Consider the following 20,891-nt stretch of genomic DNA (forward strand, 5'->3'; position numbering starts at 1 on the left):
CACACCACATAGGTCCACCTGACCTCTTCTCTGCTCCCTGGGCAACTGGGAGCTGGCAGGTGGCTCCTGAGCTGGTGGAGCAGGCACTGGACAACCTTCTCACTGACCATGCAAGGAAGCAAGCCCAGAGGAACCTCTCTACAGCTGCCTGAAAGGAGGTCAGAGTGAGGCTGGTGTTGTTGTCTCCTCCCAATAACCAGAGGCAGGATGAGAGGAAGTGGCCTTGAAACTGTGCCAGGGGAGGGTGAGATTGGAGAGCAGGAACAATTTCCTTGCTGCAAGAGTGGCTAAGGATTGGCACAGGCTGCCCAGGGAGGTGGTGGAGTCCCCATCCCTGGAGGTGCTCAAAAAAAGCTGTAGCTGTGGTGCTCCAGGATACAGAACCACAGAATGGTTGAGGTGAGAAGGGATCCCCAAAGCTCATCCAGTCCAAGCCCCTGCACTCAGCAGGGACATCCTCCACTTCAGCAGGTTGCCCACAGCCCTCTCCAGCCTCAACTTAAATATCTCAACCACCTCCCTGGGCAACCTGCTGCAGTGTTCCAGCAGCCTCCTGGGGCAGAGCTTGTTCCTCACATCCAATCTCCATCTGCTCTGCTCTGGTTTGCAGCCACTGCCTCTGCTCCTGTCCCTGCAGGCCTTTGGGATCAGTCCCTCTGCAGCCTGCTTGTAGCCCCTTCAGGTACTGAAGGCTGCTCTGAGGTCTCCCTGGAGCCTTTTCTTCTCCAGGCTGCACAGCCCCAACTCTCCCAGCCCGTCCCCACAGCAGAGGTTCCTCAGCCTCTGATCACCTTCATGGCCTCCTCTGGCCCCTGCCCAGCAGCTCCAGGCCCTTCCTGTGCTGGGTTCCCAGAGCTGGAGGCAGTGCTGCAGGGGAGGGCTGAGCAGAGCAGATTGGAGGGGCAGAATCCCCTCCCTGTGCTGCTGCTCTGCCTGCTCTGGCTGCAGCCAGCACACAGCTGGCTCTGGGCTGCAGCCACCAGTGCTGCCTGCTGGGCACTTGGGCACCCCCTGACCCCCCCAAGGCCTTCTGCTGCAGGCTGCTCTGCAGCCACTGCTCAGCCAGCCTGGCTCTGTGCTGGGCACTGCCCTGCCCCAGCTGCTCCCCAGCCTGGCTCTGTGCTGGGCACTGCCCTGCCCCAGCTGCTCACCAGCCTGGCTCTGTGCTGGGCACTGCCCTGCCCCAGCTGCTCACCAGCCTGGCTCTGTGCTGGGCACTGCCCTGCCCCAGCTGCTCACCAGCCTGGCTCTGTGCTGGGCACTGCCCTGCCCCAGCTGCTCCCCAGCCTGGCTCTGTGCTGGGCATTGCCCTGCCCCAGCTGCTCCCCAGCCTGGCTCTGTGCTGGGCACTGCTCTGCCCCAGCTGCTCAGCCAGCCTGGCTCTGTGCTGGCCACTGCCCTGCCCCAGCTGCTCCCCAGCCTGGCTCTGTGCTGGCCACTGCCCTGCCCCAGCTGCTCAGCCAGCCTGGCTCTGTGCTTGGCACTGCCCCAGCTGCTCACCAGCCTGGCTCTGTGCTTAGCACTGCCCTGCCCCAGCTGCAGGACCTTGCCCTCAGCCTTGCTGAACATCATGAGGTTGGCCTGGCCCTACCTCTGCAGCCTGTCCTGGTGCCTCTGGATGGATCCTTCCCTCCAGCCTCTCAACAGCACCTTACAGCTCAGTGCCACCTTGCAGCCTTGCTGAGGCTGCCTCAGTCCCAGTGTCCCTCTGACTGCCAAACCTGCCCTGGACTGCAGCTTTCCAGAGCTCTGTTCTGTGGAGCCAAGAACCAAACTGGTTTCTCAGAATGCTGCCAACAGCATCTCCTGCACTCCTGTCCTCTAATTAGCTACCAAAGGAGTCCAGTTCCTGCTGGATGGCCCAGGCCTGATGGCAGAGCCACCAGTCCATCATTAGCTGCACCCTCACTTCTCTCTTTGAACTACAGGTGTGAGCCCACAGAGCTGGCACTTCTGACTCACAGGTGCTTGGTTCAGGTTTTGAGACTCCTGGCAGTGAATTCATGAGGGGGAAGTTCTGCTTCCTGTCCTTCCAAGCCAGAAGCTTCACAGGATTCAAGAGGTGCTGCTTCTCATCGTCCTGGCTAGACCAGAACCAGTTCTGCTCAGTGCTGTCCCTGCCCAGCTCAGGTTCTGCTTACTGAGGCACTTGCTGCAGCTCAGGGCAGCTTGGCACAGCCAGAGGCTGCTCCTGGCAGGGAGAGGCTGATGGGGACAGCTCCTGCCAAGGGCTGGGCTGCAGAAAGGCTCTGCCTGAGACTTGCTGCTCTGCAGACCGAGGGCACTGCCACAGCTTGTGCCCCACCTTGGGGGGCAGGAAGGCAGAGGTGGCACCTGTGGGGAGACACAGCCAGGACAGGTGACCCTCACCTGCCCAACAAGGGACTGCAGCCCATGGATGGCATCTTCAGGAGAGAGCTGAGGGAGCACCAGGGTCAGGCCTCTTCTGCCCTGGCTGCTGTCCCAGGAGGACTCTGCCTGATCTGTGTGTTCCTGGATCCAGTTCCACAATGCAGCTCCTCAGTCTGGCTCCTGTCTCCCAGAGAGTCCAGGGTGGGACTGTCCCAGTGCCTGCCACAGCATCAGGGGTGCCAATGGTGCCACCACTGCCATCAGGGCTTGGGTTCCATGCTGGTTTGTGCCTCTTCATCTCTATTTCAGGTTATTGTTCTTACTTCCATCCCAGCTTGTTCAGTTTCTCTCCCACCCCATCAGCCTCTCCTCTCCTATTCCCTTTGGGAAGCAGAGCCTCTGGCACTCATCCAGCTGCTGGTCCAGCCCTGAGCCTGGCCACTGGAGAAGTTTAGGGTGAAAAGAAGGAAGCTGGCAGCAGCCTGCAGCGCTGCACACAGAGGTTCAACATCTCCGTGCCCTCCTCCTGGCCACTCCCAGCCGGCTGCTGGCCCAGGTACTCACCAGGCAGACAGGCGACTCCGCTGCGGAGCACTTCGGGGTTGATATCCTTGGCAACGGCAGGGCCACAGCGACCACCCCAGGCAAAGCTGGGCACTGGGGACGTCGGAGGAGTAGCAGCTGGGGAGGTTTCCTCCGGGGCACTGCCTTTACTCACCGCCTTCAACACCTCTGCGCCAGTTGCTCCTTCTAACGCTTCTGCCCCTTCCGACACCATCCCTGGAAGACAAGCAGCAGGCAGGAGCTGGAGCAGAGCTCCACCCAAAAAGCTCCAAGCTAAGTACCAGGCTGAGGAGGGAACATGTCCCAAACACTGCAGCTCCTCTGCCTCTTGTGCCAGCAGCATGCAGGTCCCCACACTGGTTCTAACATCAATACTCCTCTCGCTGGTAAAAGAAAGCCCTTTAAAAGGTACCAACCCTTGACTCGGGGCAGGGTTGCTGCAGGCAGGGTCATTTCTCAAGGCAACCTACCAAGCTGCCCACCTCTGCTCACAACCTCAAGCCTGGCATGGCTCAGGTCCCTGCTGCCCAAGTGATAAAGCAGCTCCTGAGAAGGAGAACTGCTCCAGGGGAGCAGAATTCCTCCCCTGCCCAGCCCTGCTTTCAGATTAGGCCCTGAAAAGATGAAGTCAACTAAAGGCTGAGAAAGCAGCTGGAAATTAGCCAAAGGGACTTTGTCCTGCTGGGCCAGGCTGCTTTAATGAACACTCCATGGCAAAGGCAGAGGCTTATTGCAATCCCCTGAAGATGAGGGAGATGACAGCAAGCAGGTTTCTTTTCCCTGGTCCCTCAGCTCTGCAATGAGAGTTACCAGAGAGGTCTACAACTGAGCAGCTCAGCTGCTTCCATCACCACCCACACACCCCAAAGCTGCTTCCACCAGGATCCAGCTGAGGAGGATGAGTTTTGCTCCCTGTTTCCCAGCATTTGAAGAGGTAAAGGCCAACAACTTCTCTTCAACCACACATCTTTAGCACCCTGAGCACACAGCCAGGCAATTCCACTGCCTGGTCCCCCAGCTCTGCAATGGGAGTCACCAGGGAGGTCTACAACTGAGCAGCTCAGCTGCTTCCAGCACCACCCACACACCCCAAAGCTGCTTCCACCAGGATCCAGCTGAGGAGGATGAGTTTTGCTCTCTATTTCCCAGCATTTGAAGAGGTAAAGGCCAACAACTTCTCTTCACCACACATCTTTGGCATCCTGAGCACACAGCCAGGCCATTCCACTGCCTGGTCCCCCAGCTCTGCAATGGGAGTCACCAGGGAGGTCTACAACTGAGCAGCTCAGCTGCTTCCAGCACCACCCACACACCCCAAAGCTGCTTCCACCAGGATCCAGCTCTGGAGGATGAGTTTTGCTCCCTGTTTCCCAGCATTTGAAGAGGTAAAGGCCAACAACTTCTCTGCACCACACATCTTTGGCACCCTGAGCACACAGCCAGGCAATTCCACTGCCTAGTCCCTCAGCTCTGCAATGGGAGTTACCAGGGAGGTCTACAACTGAGCAGCTCAGCTGCTTCCAGCACCACCCACACACCCCAAAGCTGCTTCCACCAGGATCCAGCTGAGGAGGATGAGTTTTGCTCTCTATTTCCCAGCATTTGAAGAGGTAAAGGCCAAGAACTTCTCTTCACCACACATCTTTGGCATCCTGAGCACACAGCCAGGCCATTCCACTGTGTGGCAGAAAAATACACTCCAGAAGAGGCTCTGCTTGGCTAAACACTACAGAGTGGCAGTGGTTGGAGGGGACCTCTGCAAATCAGCCAGTCCAACCCCCCTGTCAGAGCAGCATCATCCAGGGCAGGGCACACAGGAACACATCCAGATGGGTTTGGAAGCTCTGCAGAGCAGGAGACTCCACAACCTCTCTGGGCAGCCTGCTCCAGCCCTGTAGCACCCTCACACCAAACAACTTTCTCCTCCTGTTCAGGTGCAACTTTCTGGGTTCCAGCCTGGGCCCTGTTGTTCCTGGTGCTGTCACTGGGCACCTCCCCACCAAAGAGCCTGGCACCTCCATCCCGGCATCCATCCCTCAGAGATTTACAGCCACTGCTCAGGTTCCTTCTCAGCCTTCTCCTCTCCACACTACCCAGCCCCAGGGCTCTCAGCCTTTCTCCACAGCAGAGATGTTCCAGGCCCTTCAGCATCCTCACAGCCTCCACTAGACTCTCTCCAGCAGTTCCCTGTCCCTCTGAGGAGTCCAGAACTGGACACAGCATTCCAGGTGTGGTCTCAGCAAGGTAGAGCAGAATCCTGATACTTCATCATCTACCATCCCCACCCCCCACACACCTTTCTGCAGGCAAACAGAAGAGCAGGAGGTTTATTTGCTCCCTGCCAAGTCAGACCTCATAATTGCTGCTTCAGATTGACTCCCTGCATCCTGCCCTCCTGCTGCACCAGCGACGCTGCCACCTGACTCAGTTTATTTACTAACAGCTTCCACTGCTTCATTAAAGAGCAGGAGCAGGAACAAAGCCCTCCTTGAAGTGGCTTTTCCACTCAAGTTTCAGCAGCAAAGGAGATTTATTGGCTGAGCTTCAGCCCAAAGAGCTGTCAGAAGGACACAGAAGTGTTGGAGCGAGTCCAGAAGAGGCTATCAAGAGAATGGAGAAGTTCTGCTGTAGGAACAGGCTGGGAGAGTTTGGGTTGTGCAGCCTGGAGAAGAGAAGGCTCCAGGGAGACCTCAGAGCAGCCTTCCAGTAGCTGAAGGGGTTCTAGGAGAGTTGGGAAGGGACTTTGGACAAGAGCTGGGAGTGCCAGGATGAAAGGCAATGGCTTTGAGCTGGGAGAGGGGAGAGGGAGAGTGGAAATGAGGAAGAAATTATTGGCAGGGAGGGTGAGGAGAGCCTGGCACAGGTTGCCCAGGGAGGTTGTGGAGCACAGACACAGTGAGGGGGAGGAGAGCCTGGCACAGGTTGCCCAGGGAGGTTGTGGAGCACAGAGACACAGTGAGGGTGGGCAGAGACTGGCACAGGTTGCCCAGGGAGGTTGTGGAGCACAGACACAGTGAGGGTGGGCACAGCCTGGCACAGGTTGCCCAGGGAGGTTGTGGAGCACAGAGACACAGTGAGGGTGGGCAGAGCCTGGCACAGGTTGCCCAGGGAGGTTGTGGAGCACAGACACAGTGAGAGTGGGGAGAGCCTGGCACAGGTTGCCCAGGGAGGTTGTGGAGCACAGACATAGTGAGGGTGGTGAGAGCCTGGCACAGGTTGCCCAGGGAGGTTGTGGAGCACAGAAGAGATTGAAGCCTGAAGAGGGCAGATTGAGAGTGGAGATGAAGTAGAAATTGTTGGCAGTGAGGGTGGGGAGAGCCTGGCACAGGTTGCCCAGGGAGGTTGTGGAGCACAGACACAGTGAGAGTGGGGAGAGCCTGGCACAGGTTGCCCAGGGAGGTTGTGGAGCACAGAAGAGATTGAAGCCTGAAGAGGGCAGATTGAGAGTGGAGATGAAGTAGAAATTGTTGGCAGTGAGGGTGGGGAGAGCCTGGCACAGGTTGCCCAGGGAGGTTGTGGAGCACAGACACAGTGAGAGTGGGGAGAGCCTGGCACAGGTTGCCCAGGGAGGTTGTGGAGCACAGAGACACAGTGAGGGTGGGCAGAGCCTGGCACAGGTTGCCCAGGGAGGTTGTGGAGCACAGAGACACAGTGAGGGTGGGGAGAGACTGGCACAGGTTGCCCAGGGAGGTTGTGGAGCACAGACACAGTGAGGGTGGGCAGAGCCTGGCACAGGTTGCCCAGGGAGGTTGTGGAGCACAGAGACACAGTGAGGGTGGGGAGAGACTGGCACAGGTTGCCCAGGGAGGTTGTGGAGCACAGACACACAGTGAGGGTGGGGAGAGACTGGCACAGGTTGCCCAGGGAGGTTATGGAGCACAGACACAGTGAGGGTGGGGAGAGCCTGGCACAGGTTGCCCAGGGAGGTTGTGGAGCACAGAAGGGATTGAAGCTTGAAGAGGGCAGCTTGAGAGTGGAGATGAAGTAGAAATTGTTGGCAGTGAGGGTGGGCAGAGCCTGACATAGGTTGCCCAGGGAGGTTGTGGAGCACAGAGACACAGTGAGGGTGGGCAGAGCCTGGCACAGGTTGCCCAGGGAGGTTGTGGAGCACAGGAGGGATTGAAGCTTGAAGAGGGCAGATTGAGAGTGGAGATGAAGTAGAAATTGTTGGCAGTGAGGGTGGGGAGAGACTGGCACAGGTTGAGGGTGGGGAGAGCCTGGCACAGGTTGCCCAAGGAGGTTGTGGAGCACAGAAGCACAGAATGGGATTTTTGATCCCATTCTGTGCTTCTGTGCTCCACAACCTCCCTGGAGGTGCTCAAGGCCAGGTTGGATGAGGCCCTGAGCATCCTGGGCTAGTGGAAGGTGTCCCTGCCCATGACAGAGGGTTGGAACTGGATGATCTTGGAAGTCCCTTCCAACCCATTCTAGGATTCTATGAATCCATCATTTGGGTTGGAAAGGACCTTTCAGGGTCACCCAATCCAACTCCTCTGTGGTCAGCAGGAAAATCTGCAACAAGAGCAGGTTGCTCAGAACCTCCAAATGGTTTCAGGGATGAAGCATCTCAGCTCTCACCTCTCTGGGCAACCTGGGCCAGGGTCTCACCTTCCTCAGTGGAAAAAATGTTCTTCCTGGGATGAAGAATGAAGAAAGCCTGCAAAGAGCACCAAAAGCTGCAAGGTAATGATGGCAAGAAAGGGAACAGAGCTACACTGAAGGTTCCACACCAGGGTAACCCTGCCTCAGATCTCCCTTAGGAATGAGGCAACAGCTCCCAGAAGCTGGAAGAGAAGCATTTTGCTCCCTCCTCCAGAGAGAGTCACAGGATCACAGAGTGGTAGGGGTTGGAAGGGACCTCTGGAGATCATCCAGTCCACCCTCCCTGCCAGCACAGGGCACACAGGAACACATCCAGATGGGTTTGGAAAGTCTCCAGAGAAGGAGACTCCACAACCTCTCTGGGCAGCCTGCTCCAGGGCTCCAGCAGCTTCCCAGAGACAAAGGCTTCCCTCCTGTTCCTCTGGCACCTCCTCTGCTCCAGCTGGCACCCAGTGGCCATCTCTGAGCAGCACCTGGCTCCACCCTGCCCACACTGCCATCTTTAGCAGCAACAATGAGGGCAGCCCTCAGGCTCCTCTGCTTCAAACAGCCTCAGCTCCCCTCAGCTTGGCCTTACAGGACATGTTCCACTGCCTGCAGCACCTCTGGACCTCTGTGCTGGACCCTTTCAGACAGTTCCCTGAGCTCCTTCTTGGCTGAGAGGCCCAGACCTGGACACAACATTCCTTGCACTTGGAACCTCCCTGGACTCATACAGCTTCCAGGCTGGGTGCACCTTACCTAAACATACTCTTCACAAAGCTTCTGGGGCTGGCTTCAACCCTGCCAGCTCCACCTCTCCCCGGGCAGGCTGTTTGTTGCTTGCAGTCTGGGACTCAGGCACCTCCTCCAGCAGAGGCTGCAGGTGGGGAGGCTTACATCAAACAGCAAGAGGAGAGCTGGGACAGCTGAATCTGCCCAGCTGGCAGGTCCCACCTTACCCCCGGGCAAAGGAAGTGGTGGAGGAGGATTTGCTTGGGTGCAGTTCAAAGAGGTATTAGCATTTTCCCTGCCCCAGCACCACTATGAGCCATGCTGGCATCACCCAGCGTGTGCTGGATGTGCCCCAGTGGGGCTTTATGGGCCAGTGCTTGACCATTGAGGTATTCTCCAGCCCCAAAATACACAGATCCTCTCCAGAGCAGCAAAGGTTCCAGAGGGACTCTCAGTTAAACTGAATTCAGAGGGAAAACAGCAGTCCCCCCAAGCTGCCAATGGGAGCAGGGTGCCAAATGGGCTTCCCCAGGGCTAACACCACTGCCAGATCTGGATGAGGGCACCGAGGGCACCCCCAGGAAGTCTGTACACAGCCCCAAAGTGATCTGCTGGAAGGCAGGGAGGAGCCAGAGAGGGATCTGGACAGGCTGGATCAATGGGAGGAGGAGAGAAGGATGAGGCTCAAAAAGCACAAGGGCTGGGCCCTGGACTTGGGGCACAACCACCCCAGGAATGGTCCAGGCTTGGGGCAGAGGGGCTGGAAACTGCCCGGTGGAAAAAGGCCCTGGGAGCACTGGTTGGCAGCAGCTGAAGATGAGCCAGGGTGTGCCCAGGTGGGCACCAGCAGCCTGGCCTGGATCAGCAAAGGTTGTGGGCAGCAGGAGCAGGGAAGTGATGGTACCCCCAGACTGGGCACTGCTGAGGTCACAGCTGGAGTGCTGGGTTCAGTTTTGGGTCCCTCACTCCCAGAAGGACACTGAGGAACTGGAGCAGGTCCAGAGAAGGGCAATAAAGCTTGGGAAGGGTCTGGAGAACAGGGCTGGGGAGGGGCAGCTGAAGCACCTGGGGTGGTTTAGTGTGGAGAAGAGGAGGCTGAGGGCAGAGCTCATGGCTCTCTGCATCTTCCTCAGAGGAGGCTGAAGCCAGGATGGGGTTGGGCATTCTCCCAGGAAACAAGTGGTGGGATAAGAGGAAACGACCTCAAGCTGCTCCAGCACAGGTCTGGGTTGGCAATGAATCATAGAACACAGAATCAGGCAGGTTGGAAGAGACTTCCAGGATCATCCAGCCCAACCTAGCACCCAGCCCTGCCCAACCAACCACACCATGGCACTCAGTGCCAACCTAGCACCCAGCCCTGGCCAATCAACCACACCATGGCACTCAGTGCCAGCCTAGCACCCAGCCCTGGCCAATCAACCACACCATGGCACTCAGTGCCAACCTAGCACCCAGCCCTGCCCAACCAACCACACCATGGCACTCAGTGCCAACCTAGCATCCAGCCCCAGTCAAGCAACCAGACCATGGCACTCAGTGCCAACCTAGCACCCAGCACTAGCCAACCAACCACACCATGGCACCAAGTGCCAACCTAGCACCCAGCCCCAGTCAAGCAACCAGACCATGGCACTCAGTGCCCAACCTAGCACCCAGCCCTGCCCAAACAACCACACCATGGCACTCAGTGCCAACCCAGCACCCAGCCCTGCCCAAACAACCACACCATGGCACCAAGTGCCAACCTAGCACCCAGCCCTGCCCAAACAACCACACCATGGCACTCAGGGCCAACCTAGCACCCAGCCCTGCCCAAACAACCACACCATGGCACCAAGTGCCAACCTAGCACCCAGCCCTGCCCAAACAACCACACCATGGCACTCAGTGCCAACCTAGCACCCAGCCCTGCCCAAACAACCACACCATGGCACTCAGTGCCAACCTAGCACCCAGCCCTGCACAAACAACCACACCATGGCACTCAGGGCCCAGCCAGCCTTGCCTCCAACCCCTCCAGCCACGGCCACTCCACCACCTCCCTGGGCAGCCCATGCCAGTGCCAATCACTCTCTCTGCCAGCAGCTTCCTCCTCACAGCCAGCCCACACCTGCCCTGCCACAGCTTCAGCCTGGGGCCCCTTCTGCTGCTGCTGCCTGCCTGGCACCAGAGCCCAACCCCACCTGGCTACAGCCTCCCTGCAGGCAGCTGCAGGCAGCAATCAGCTCTGCCCTGAGCCTCCTCTGCTGCAGCCTGCACCCCCCCAGCTCCCTCAGCCTCTCCTCACAGGGCTGTGCTCCAGGCCCCTCCCCAGCCTTGCTGCCCTTCTCTCAGCACCTTCCAGCACCTCAGCAGCTCTCTGCAATTCAGGAGCCCACAGCTGCACACAGCACTCCAGGGCTGGCCTGAGCAGGGCTGGGCACAGGGGCACAAGAACCTCCCTTCTCCTGCTGCCCACACTGCTCCTCAGCCAGCCCAGGATGCCACTGGCTCTGCTGCCCACCTGGGCACACTGCTGCCTCCTCTGCAGCTGCTCTCTCACAGCACCCCCAGGGCCCTCTCTGCCTGCCTGCTCTCCAGCCAGGTCCCTTCCAACTTAAACCATTCTGGGACTCTATGATGGGCTGGAGGAGAAGGGTCCCTGTGCAGGCCTGAGTGCAGAGCCTTTGCTCCAGGTTGCCATTTCAGCTGGGGATTAGCCTGTTGTGGTATCTCTGTGGCTTTATGAGGCCAGACAAGGGATGTGTCAGTCTGGAGCTCAAAGCAATCAAACCTCACCACAGCCCCAGCTCCACTGTTTAACACTGGCACTGTCAAACTTGAGCTGCTCTGTGCCTTAAGAGGTTGGTTGGGCTGTCTGGGCTTTTTTTTCCTGATGATTCCAGGCTGTTCCTTCTGCTTTAGAAACCTCAAGATAATGGTCTGGGGGGGGGGTTAAGTGCAATGCCTCAAGTTCAACATCATCAGCACTGAGTACAGAGAATGGTTTGGGTTGGAAGGGACCTCCAAAGCTCATCCAGTCAGCAGGGACATCCTCCACTAGAGCAAGCTGCCCACAGCCCTGTCCAGCCTCAACTTGAGTATCTCCCAACCACCTCCCTGGGCAACCTGTTGCAGTGGTTCAGCAGCCTCAAGGTGCAGAACTTTCTCCTCACATCCAATCTACATCTGCTCTGCTCTCATTTCAAACCATTGCCCCTGGTCCTGTCCCTGCAGGTCTTGGGAACAGTTCCCCTGCAGCCTTCTTGTAGCCCCCTTCAGGTACTGGCAGGCAGCTCTAAGGTCTCCCTGGAGCCTTCTCTTCTCTTTCTCTTCTCCCAGCTCCTTCAGCTTGCAGCACAGATGTCAGCCAAATTCTTTCCTCAGAAACAAACTCCACACAAACCCCAGAGAGGTCCATCACAGACCTGTCCTGCAGAGCAGTGAGGACATCTCACTTCCCATCTCATAGCTTCACAGAACTGGTTGGGTCAGGAGGGACTTTAAAGGTCATCCAGTTCCAACCCCCTGCCACGGGCAAGGACACCTCCCACCAGCCCAGGCTGCTCAAGGCTTCATCCAACCTGGCCTTGAGCACTTCCAGGGAGGGGGCAACCTGTGCCAGTGACTCCTCAGCCTCACTGCCAAGGCCACTTGAGGCAGCAGCTGTGCCTGCAGCCCAAGGGGCAGTGCTGCAGCAGTGAGCCATGCTCTTACCCAGGCTATTTAGGACCCGTCCCAAGGATACCAGCTCTTGATCTGCTCCTCCACAGGGTCAGACATGCCCTGGCAAAGTGGCTCTGCACCTCCCACTTTCTCAGGTGCCCTTGCTCTGCTGTTTCAACCCAGGTAGCTTTCCTAGCCAGGGGTCTCAGGGAATGGGAGCTGCCAAACTGGAAGGGCACGTTCCAGCCGCCCCCGCCGCACGATGCCAGCTGCACTGCCAGCTGCAGCCCCCCAGGCTCCCCAGCCTGGGCACAGCCAGCACCACAGCCCTCGGGCTGCACACTGCCTGCCTGCAGGCTGAGACACCTGCAGTGCCTGCTCAGCTCCTTCTCCCGTTTCTCACCGTGGCTGTGGTGCTGAGGGGCACAAAAGGAGGTCAGAGCAAAGTCAGGATTGGTCTCCTCTGCCAGGTAAGAATCATAGAATCAACCGGGTTGGAAGAGAGCTCCAAGCTCAGCCAGGCCAACCTAGCACCCAGCCCTGCCCAAACAACCACACCATGGCACTCAGTGCCAACCTAGCACCCAGCCCTGCCCAACCAACCACACCATGGCACTCAGTGCCAACCTAGCACCCAGCCCTAGCCAGTCAACCAGACCATGGCACTCAGGGCCAACCTAGCACCCAGCCCTGCCCAACCAACCACACCATGGCACTCAGTGCCAGCCTAGCACCCAGCCCTGCCCAACCAACCACACCATGGCACTCAGTGCCAACCTAGCACCCAGCCCTGACCAAACAACCACACCATGGCACTCAGTGCCAACCTAGCACCCAGCCCTGCCCAAACAACCACACCATAGCACTCAGTGCCAACCTAGCACCCAGCCCTGCCCAAACAACCACACCATGGCACTCAGTGCCCAGCCAGCCTTGCCTCCAACCCCTCCAGCCACGGCCACTCCACCACCTCCCTGGGCAGCCCATGCCAGTGCCAATCACTCTCTCTGCCAGCAGCTTCCTCCTCACAGCCAGCCCACACCTGCCCTGCCACAGCTTCAGCCTGGGGCCCCTTCTGCTGCTGCTGCTGCCTGCCTGGCACCAGAGCCCAACCCCACCTGGCTACAGCCTCCCTGCAGGCAGCTGCAGGCAGCAATCAGCTCTGCCCTGAGCCTCCTCTGCTGCAGCCTGCACCCCCCCAGCTCCCTCAGCCTCTCCTCACAGGGCTGTGCTCCAGGCCCCTCCCCAGCCTTGCTGCCCTTCTCTCAGCACCTTCCAGCACCTCAGCAGCTCTCTGCAATTCAGGAGCCCACAGCTGGACACAGCGCTCCAGGGCTGGCCTGAGCAGGGCTGGGCACAGGGGCACAAGAACCTCCCTTCTCCTGCTGCCCACACTGCTCCTCAGCCAGCCCAGGATGCCATTGGCTCTCTTGGCCACCTGGGCACACTGCTGGCTCACCTTCAGCCTACTCACAGTATCATCAGGGTTGGAAGAGACCTCACAGATCATCAAGTCCAACCCTTTACCACAGAGCTCAAGGCTAGACCATGGCACCAAGTGCCACATCCAATCTTGCCTTGAACAGCCCCAGGTGTCACCTCCCTGTCCCTGCTGGCCACTCCATTTCTAAGCCAAGCCATGATGCCATTGTCCCTCTTAGCCACCAGGCACACTGCTGGCTCATGTTCAGTCAACCTCCAGGTCCCTCTCCAAGTTACAGCTTTCCAACCACACATCTCCAAATCTGTAGCTCCCCATGGGGTTGTTGCAACCCAGGTGCAGGACCTGGCACTTGGCCTTGTTGAACTTCATACAGTTAGCCTTGGCCCATGGGTCTGACCTGTCCAGGTCCCACTGTACAGCTTCCCTACCCTCTAGCAGATCAGCACAGACACCCAGCTTGGTGCCATCTGCAAACTCAACTGAGAGTGCCCCAATGCCCTCATCCAGATAAAGACACTAAAGAGGACAGGCCCCACTAGTGAGCCTTGGGGGGACACCACTGGTGAGGGGACACCACTGGTGAGGGGACACCCTTCACCACTGCTCTTTGGGCCTGCCCATCAGCCAGCTTTTTTATCCAGTGCAGAGGGAACTCATCCAAGCCTTGACTGCAACGGGTGGAGGCCAGCAGCAGCCAGATGAACTGCACTGAAGCTTCTCACCCTTTGCTCTGTGCCACCAGAGATCTGCCAAGAGCTACCAAACAAAACATCCACAACAAACCCACCTGGGAAGAGAAAACTGATTCTGAGCCACCAAAATCCTCACAGGATGTCAGGGGTTGGAAGGGACCCAAAGAGATCATCGAGTCCAACCCCCCCTGCCAGAGCAGGGCCACACAGGAACACATCCAGACAGGCCTGAAGAGGCTCCAGAGAAAGAGACTCCACAGCCTCTCTGGGCAGCCTGTGCCAGGGCTCTGGGACCCTTAGAGTCACAAGCTCAGGGCACACAGGAACACATCCAGATAGGGCTGGAAAGGCTCCAGAGATTCCACAGCCTCTCTGGGCAGCCTGTGCCAGGGCTCTGGGACCCTCTCAGTCAAGCTCAGGGCACACAGAAGCACATTCAGACAGGGCTGGGAAGGCTCCAGAGACTCCACAGCCTCTCTGGGCAGCCTGTGCCAGGCTCTGGGACCCTTCCAGCCAAGAAGTTGCCCTTGTGCTGAGCTGAACCTCCTGTGCTGCAGCTTCCATCCACTGCTGCTTGGCCTAGTCCAGGGAGCAGTGAGCAGAGCCTGTCCCCCCCTCCTGCCCCCAGCCCTCAGAGAGTTATAAACATTTATTAGATCCCCTCTCAGCCTTCTCTTCTCCAGCCTAAACAGCTCCAGATGACAACCAATTTGTGCTATCAGCCCAGAGCCTTCAGCAGAGGCTCTTGGCAGGTACTTGAGGGCTCTGCTTTCGACCCAGGCTCTCAAACAGATGAACACCAACACCTCATTGCTGTACCTTTAGGAGCTGAAGCCCCAGAAGCTGCCTCCTGGTGGGGGTGCAGAGCGATGGGCTCCATGTGCCTCTCTGCAGGTCCTGAGGACAGTGAGCCAACTTCCAGTTCCTCTTCAATGGATTCCAGTGTTTTTAAGGCTACAGGCTTTGACCTTTCCCAGTAGGAAAAGCTTCCTTGGCTCTCCTCCCCTCCCTGCAACTCCTGTACTGCAGCAGGGCTCAGCACAGGGTTCTCTTTGCATGTACAGCCCTGCTTTTCCACCTGCCTTTGTGGTTCCTCACACCCCTCTCCACACTTCTGGCCTCCAGATGGACTGGAGCCTTCTGCAAGTGCATCAGGGCCCAAAGAGTCACTGCTGCTGAATTGTTCTGCTGCCTGATCACCCTCTGCTGATGGAGCACTTGGGCCCAGCAGGGCTTCTTCAGCTGGCTTATGCTGACAGGCAGAGATCTCTTGCCCTTCACCTTCTGGCACAAGCCCATCTGCAGGTGCTTTGACACAAGGGGGACTGTGCCCAGCTTGCCTCTCATTTACACTCAGCATTGCCTTAGTCTCTTTCACTTCCTTAGCACTGTCCCTTCTTCCCAGCACCACCTCAGCTACTTCTCCTTGGTTCTGCTCTGGTGGATTTAAGGGAGAACTAAGATTTGCTTCCCGCTGACTGCAGCAAGCGCTGGCTGCTGCCACAGCCACTGTGTTCCCTGAAGGAGAGGACCTTTTCTCCACCCCTCCAGCTGAGCTTTCAGGAGAGGTAAGTGGCACAGAGGCCTGGACTGGTGGGACATCATCACTGACACTCTGGCAAGGAATATCAGAACCTTCCTCCAGCATGGACTGTGCTCCTGAAGGCCCAAGGACAGAGCCAGGAGAGATGTCCCTCTGCGCATCCTCGTCCTGCCCCTTGGGCAGTGGTTCTCCACAGCCCTTCAGCATCACCTCCTCTGCAGCAGCAGCAGCAAGAATTGTTTCTGAGCCCTGCTCTGCTGTTTCATCAGCAAGGCTTGCACCAGGACCATCACTTTCTCCTCCCACACTTCCAGGAGCTCCAGACATTGGTGCTTTGCAGCTGAGGGCACCTCCAGCACACCCATCGCCGCAGCTGCACAGGGCATATTGCCAGTCAGTGGAGGGTTCACTGCAGCTCTCCTGCTCTGCAGGTGGACCTCCTGCCCTGCAGGCAGGAGATCTACCCACAAGGAGGCTACTGCCCACGTCTTCAGCAGCACCTGGCACCAGCTGACCTTCTGGTGCCAGCTCTCCATGCGCCATCATTTTGCTGCTTTCCAAGGGAACTACATTTTGGAGAACTTGCTGGGAAGAAGTCCTGAGAGTGTCCACCTGACAGAGCTCTTTCTGCATCAGTGCTGAGTGAGTCAGGTTCTTGGGGCAGGTTCTGTCCTGAGTGACAGTGAACCTGTGCTTGCCTGGAGATGCATCCACTCGTGCTCGGGGCTGGGTTAGGTAACTTAAAGGCAGCGACTGGGTCAAGGAGCCCCTTTGAGGACCAAACCTGGGCAGGGAAATTTCAGTCAGCTCAACATATTCCCCTTCCAGGTCACTTTTCAAGTCCTCTTGAGGCACACAACTTGGAGAGCCACCATTGAGAAGAGCTTCACTGAACTGTGAGGTTGCTGTGAGGCTGCCTTCACTTGACCTTTCTTCCAGCAGGCCCCCAGAGCCTAATTCCGCAGAGCCACACTCAGCATGGTCCATGGGGAGGCACAAAAAGGAGGCTTCCTCTGGTACCTGTGGAGAGATGACGTCGTTTGCAACACCTTTGGGCTTGTTGATGAACTCAGGGTGGATCACTCTGTCCCAGGGGACCCGAAAGATCTTCTCATCAGTGGTCAGCAAACAGTTTTCCAGTGCTATACCCATCCGCTCGCCATTGAAAGCTCTCAACCATTCCAGGGTGAAGATAGAGGTGTAGGAAACTTCTGGGATCACCACTTCCTCCACGTTATGCTTGTCCTTTGCCAGGCATTTCAGGACAATCCGTGGGGACTTCTTCAGGTAAGGGACAACCTGCAGGTAGAAGTCCCCAGGCTGCAGGATGCGCCAGTCGATGGAAGCCAGCTGGACTACGACCTTCTCGTGGACGCAGAGGGGCCAGCCCTGGTGGCGGAACAGCAAACCACAGTACTGCACCTGTGGAGACAGAGAGCCTCTTCAGCACCACCACCTCAGCTGGGGGGCACAGCACCACAGCACCTTGGGGTCACAGAACCAAGCAGGCTGGAAGAGAGCTGCGAGATCATCCAGCCCAACCTAGCACTCAGCCCCATCCAGTCAACCAGACCACGGCACTCAGTGCCAGCAAGCCACAGTACTGCACCTGTGGAGACAGAGAGCCTCTTCAGCACCACCAGCTGAGCTGGGGCACACAGCACCTGTGCCACAGCATCACAGAACCTTGGGGTCACAGAACCAAGCAGGCTGGAAGAGAGCTGCGAGATCATCCAGCCCAACCTAGCACACAGCCCCGTCCAATCAACCAGACCATGGCACTCAGTGCCAACCAAGCACCCAGCCCCTTCCAATCAACCAGACCATGGCACTCAGTGCCAGCAAACCACAGTATTGCACCTGTGGAGACAGAGAGCCTCTTCAGCACCACCAGCTGAGCTGGGGGACACAGCACCACAGCACCTTGGGGTCACAGAACCAAGCAGGCTGGAAGAGAGCTCCGAGATCATCCAGCCCAACCTAGCACTCAGCCCCGTCCAACCAACCAGACCATGGCACTCAGTGCCAGCAAGCCACAATACTGCACTTGTGGAGACAGGAGAGCCTCTTCAGCACCACCAGCTGAGCTGGGGCACACAGCACCTGTGCCACAGCATCACAGAACCTTGGGGTCACAGAACCAAGCAGGCTGGAAGAGAGCTGCGAGATCATCCAGCCCAACCTAGCACTCAGCCCCGTCCAATCAACCAGACCATGGCACTCAGTGCCAACCTAGCACACAGCCCCGTCCAATCAACCAGACCATGGCACTCAGTGCCAGCAAACCACAGTACTGCACCTGTGGAGACAGGAGAGCCTCTTCAGCACCACCACCTCAGCTGGGGGACACAGCACCACAGCACCTTGGGGTCACAGAACCAAGCAGGCTGGAAGAGAGCTCCGAGATCATCCAGTCCAACCTAGCACCCAGCCCTGGCCAATCAGCCACACCATGGCACTCAGTGCCAACCAAGCACCCAGCCCTGGCCAATCAACCACACCACGGCACTCAGTGCCAACCTAGCACCCAGCCCTGCCCAAACAACCAGACCATGGCACTCAGTGCCAGCAAGCCACAGTACTGCACCTGTGGAGACAGGAGAGCCTCTTCAGCACCACCACCTCAGCTGGGGGACACAGCACCTGTGCCACAGCATCACAGCACCTTGGGGTCACAGAACCAAGCAGGCATGAAGAGAGCTCTGAGATCATCCAGTCCAACCTAGCACCCAGCCCTGCCCAACCAACCACACCATGGCACTCAGTGCCAGCATGCCACAATACTGCACTTGTGGAGACAGGAGAGCCTCTTCAGCACGACCAGCTGAGCTGGGGCACACAGCACCTGTGCCACAGCATCACAGAACCTTGGGGTCACAGAACCAAGCAGGCTGGAAGAGAGCTGCGAGATCATCCAGTCCAACCTAGCACCCAGCCCTGGCCAATCAGCCACACCATGGCACTCAGTGCCAACCTAGCATCCAGCCCTGCCCAAACAACCATACCATGGCACTCAGTGCCAACCTAGCACCCAGCCCCGTCCAGTCAACCAGACCATGGCACTCAGGGCCAACCTAGCACCCAGCCCTGCCAACCAACCACACCATGGCACTCAGTGCCAACCTAGCACCCAGCCCTGCCAACCAACCACACCATGGCACTCAGTGCCAACCTAGAACCCAGCCCTGGCCAATCAGCCACACCACGGCACTCAGTGCCAACCTAGCACCCAGCCCTGCCCAAACAACCACACCATGGCACTCAGTGCCAACCTAGCACCCAGCCCTGCCCAAACAACCACACCATGGCACTCAGTGCCAACCTAGCACCCAGCCCTGCCCAAACAACCACACCATGGCACTCAGTGCCAACCTAGCACCCAGCCCTGCCCAAACAACCACACCATGGCACTCAGTGCCCAGCCAGCCTTGCCTCCAACCCCTCCAGCCACAGCCACTCCACCACCTCCCTGGGCAGCCCATGCCAGTGCCAATCACTCTCTCTGCCAGCAGCTTCCTCCTCACAGCCAGCCCACACCTGCCCTGACACAGCTTCAGCCTGGGGCCCCTTCTGCTGCTGCTGCCTGCCTGGCACCAGAGCCCAACCCCACCTGGCTACAGCCTCCCTGCAGGCAGCTGCAGGCAGCAATCAGCTCTGCCCTGAGGCTCCTCTGCTGCAGCCTGCACCCCCCCAGCTCCCTCAGCCTCTCCTCACAGGGCTGTGCTCCAGGCCCCTCCCCAGCCTTGCTGCCCTTCTCTCAGCACCTTCCAGCACCTCAGCAGCTCTCTGCAATTCAGGAGCCCACAGCTGGACACAGCACTCCAGGGCTGGCCTGAGCAGGGCTGGGCACAGGGGCACAAGAACCTCCCTTCTCCTGCTGCCCACACTGCTCCTCAGCCAGCCCAGGCTGCCACTGGCTCTGCTGCCCACCTGGGCACACTGCTGCCTCCTCTGCAGCTGCTCTCTCACAGCACCCCCAGGGCCCTCTCTGCCTGCCTGCTCTCAGCCACTCTGGCCCCAGCCTGCACTGCTGCTTGGGGCTGTTGAGGCCAAAGTGCAGAATCCTGCATTTGGCTTTGTTAAATCTCATCCCACTGGCTGAGGTTGGAAGAGATCTCCAGACCTCCCATTAGAGGTTGGAAGACACCTCTAGAGATCAGAGCCCAACCTCCTTGCCAAGGCAGCATCACCCAGGAACTTCCCAGCCCCTGACATTCTATCATTCACACACAGATGCATCCAGGGGGGGTTGGAAAGTCTCCAGAGGAGACAATTCCACAACCTCTCCGGGGCAGCCTGCTCCAGGCCTCCAGCACCCTCCCCATGAAGAAGTTTCTCCTCACGTTGAGGCGAAACCTTTTATGTTCCAGTTTGCATCCATTGTTCCTTGTCTCATTATTGTGCACCACCAAAAAGAGCTTGGTCCCCTCTACCTGAACCTGCAAACTGGCTGACATAATGGCACCAACCCTTCCCAGCTGTGCTAGCAGCACCTCCTGAAGCCAAGTTCAAACTTTCTGCCCAGCCATGCCCCTACAGGACCCCATCATGTGCCAGCTTTTCTGCCCCAAACCAGTGAAGCTCAATTCACAGCAGCACTTCTGCCTCTGCTTTGTGGAGGCACAAACCTGTCTTCTGTGCCTACTGCTGTAAAACTAAACTGTCCAGTTTCAGAGCTCATTGGGTTTAGCATTTCCCTCCTCATGTGCTCCAGGCTGGTTTCATCACAAGTATCTGTCCTGCACACATGCACAGACTGCACTGGGTTGGAAGGGACCCTCCAGGGGCATCTTGTGCAACCCTCCCTGCAGGCAGAAGGGACAGCATCAACCAGAGCAGGCTGCACAGGGACACAGAAAGGCTGATCCCATGGATGTCTCCAGGGATGTGGCCTCAAGCACTTCCCTGGGCAGCCTGTGCCAGGCTCTCCCCACCCTCCCTGGGCACAACTCCCTCCTGAAGCCCAACCTATCTCTGCCCTGCTCCAGCTCCAAACCATTGCCCTCAGCCTGTGCCCACAGCCCCTTCTGAGCAGTCCCTCCCCAGCCTGCCTGCAGCTCCCCTGCAGGTGTTGCACTGCAGCTCTAAGCTCTCCCTGGAACCTTCTCCTCTGCAGGCTGCACAGCCCCAACTCTGCCAGCCTGTGCCCACAGCAGAGCTTCTCCAGCCCTCTGAGCATCTCAGAGGCCTCCTCTGGACCCTCTCCAGCAGCTCCATGTCCTTCTTGTGCAGAGAACTTCACTTCTGCCCCCAGCCCTGCAGCTGAGGTCTCCCCTGAGCAGAGCAGAGGGGCAGGATCTCCTCTCTCCACCTCTGCCCACGCTGCTGTGGG

The 20,891-nt window shown here is 58.2% G+C and overlaps 1 protein-coding gene across 1 annotated transcript in view; it reads right to left on the reverse strand.

Annotated features, from left to right (window-relative positions):
• The window catches only part of PLEKHG4 (pleckstrin homology and RhoGEF domain containing G4), a 119,732-nt gene that overhangs the window by 86,029 nt on the left and 12,812 nt on the right, over positions 1-20,891 (reverse strand). The window contains exons 3-4 of the mRNA XM_064159814.1: positions 14,836-16,981; positions 2,917-3,132 (exon numbers count right to left, since the gene is read on the reverse strand). Of these exons, the coding sequence (XP_064015884.1) occupies positions 2,917-3,132; positions 14,836-16,981 (2,362 nt within the window). The remainder of the gene's footprint in view (positions 1-2,916; positions 3,133-14,835; positions 16,982-20,891) is intronic.

The sequence above is a fragment of the Pogoniulus pusillus genome, chromosome 20 (assembly GCF_015220805.1).
Source record: "Pogoniulus pusillus isolate bPogPus1 chromosome 20, bPogPus1.pri, whole genome shotgun sequence".
Taxonomy (NCBI): domain Eukaryota; kingdom Metazoa; phylum Chordata; class Aves; order Piciformes; family Lybiidae; genus Pogoniulus; species Pogoniulus pusillus.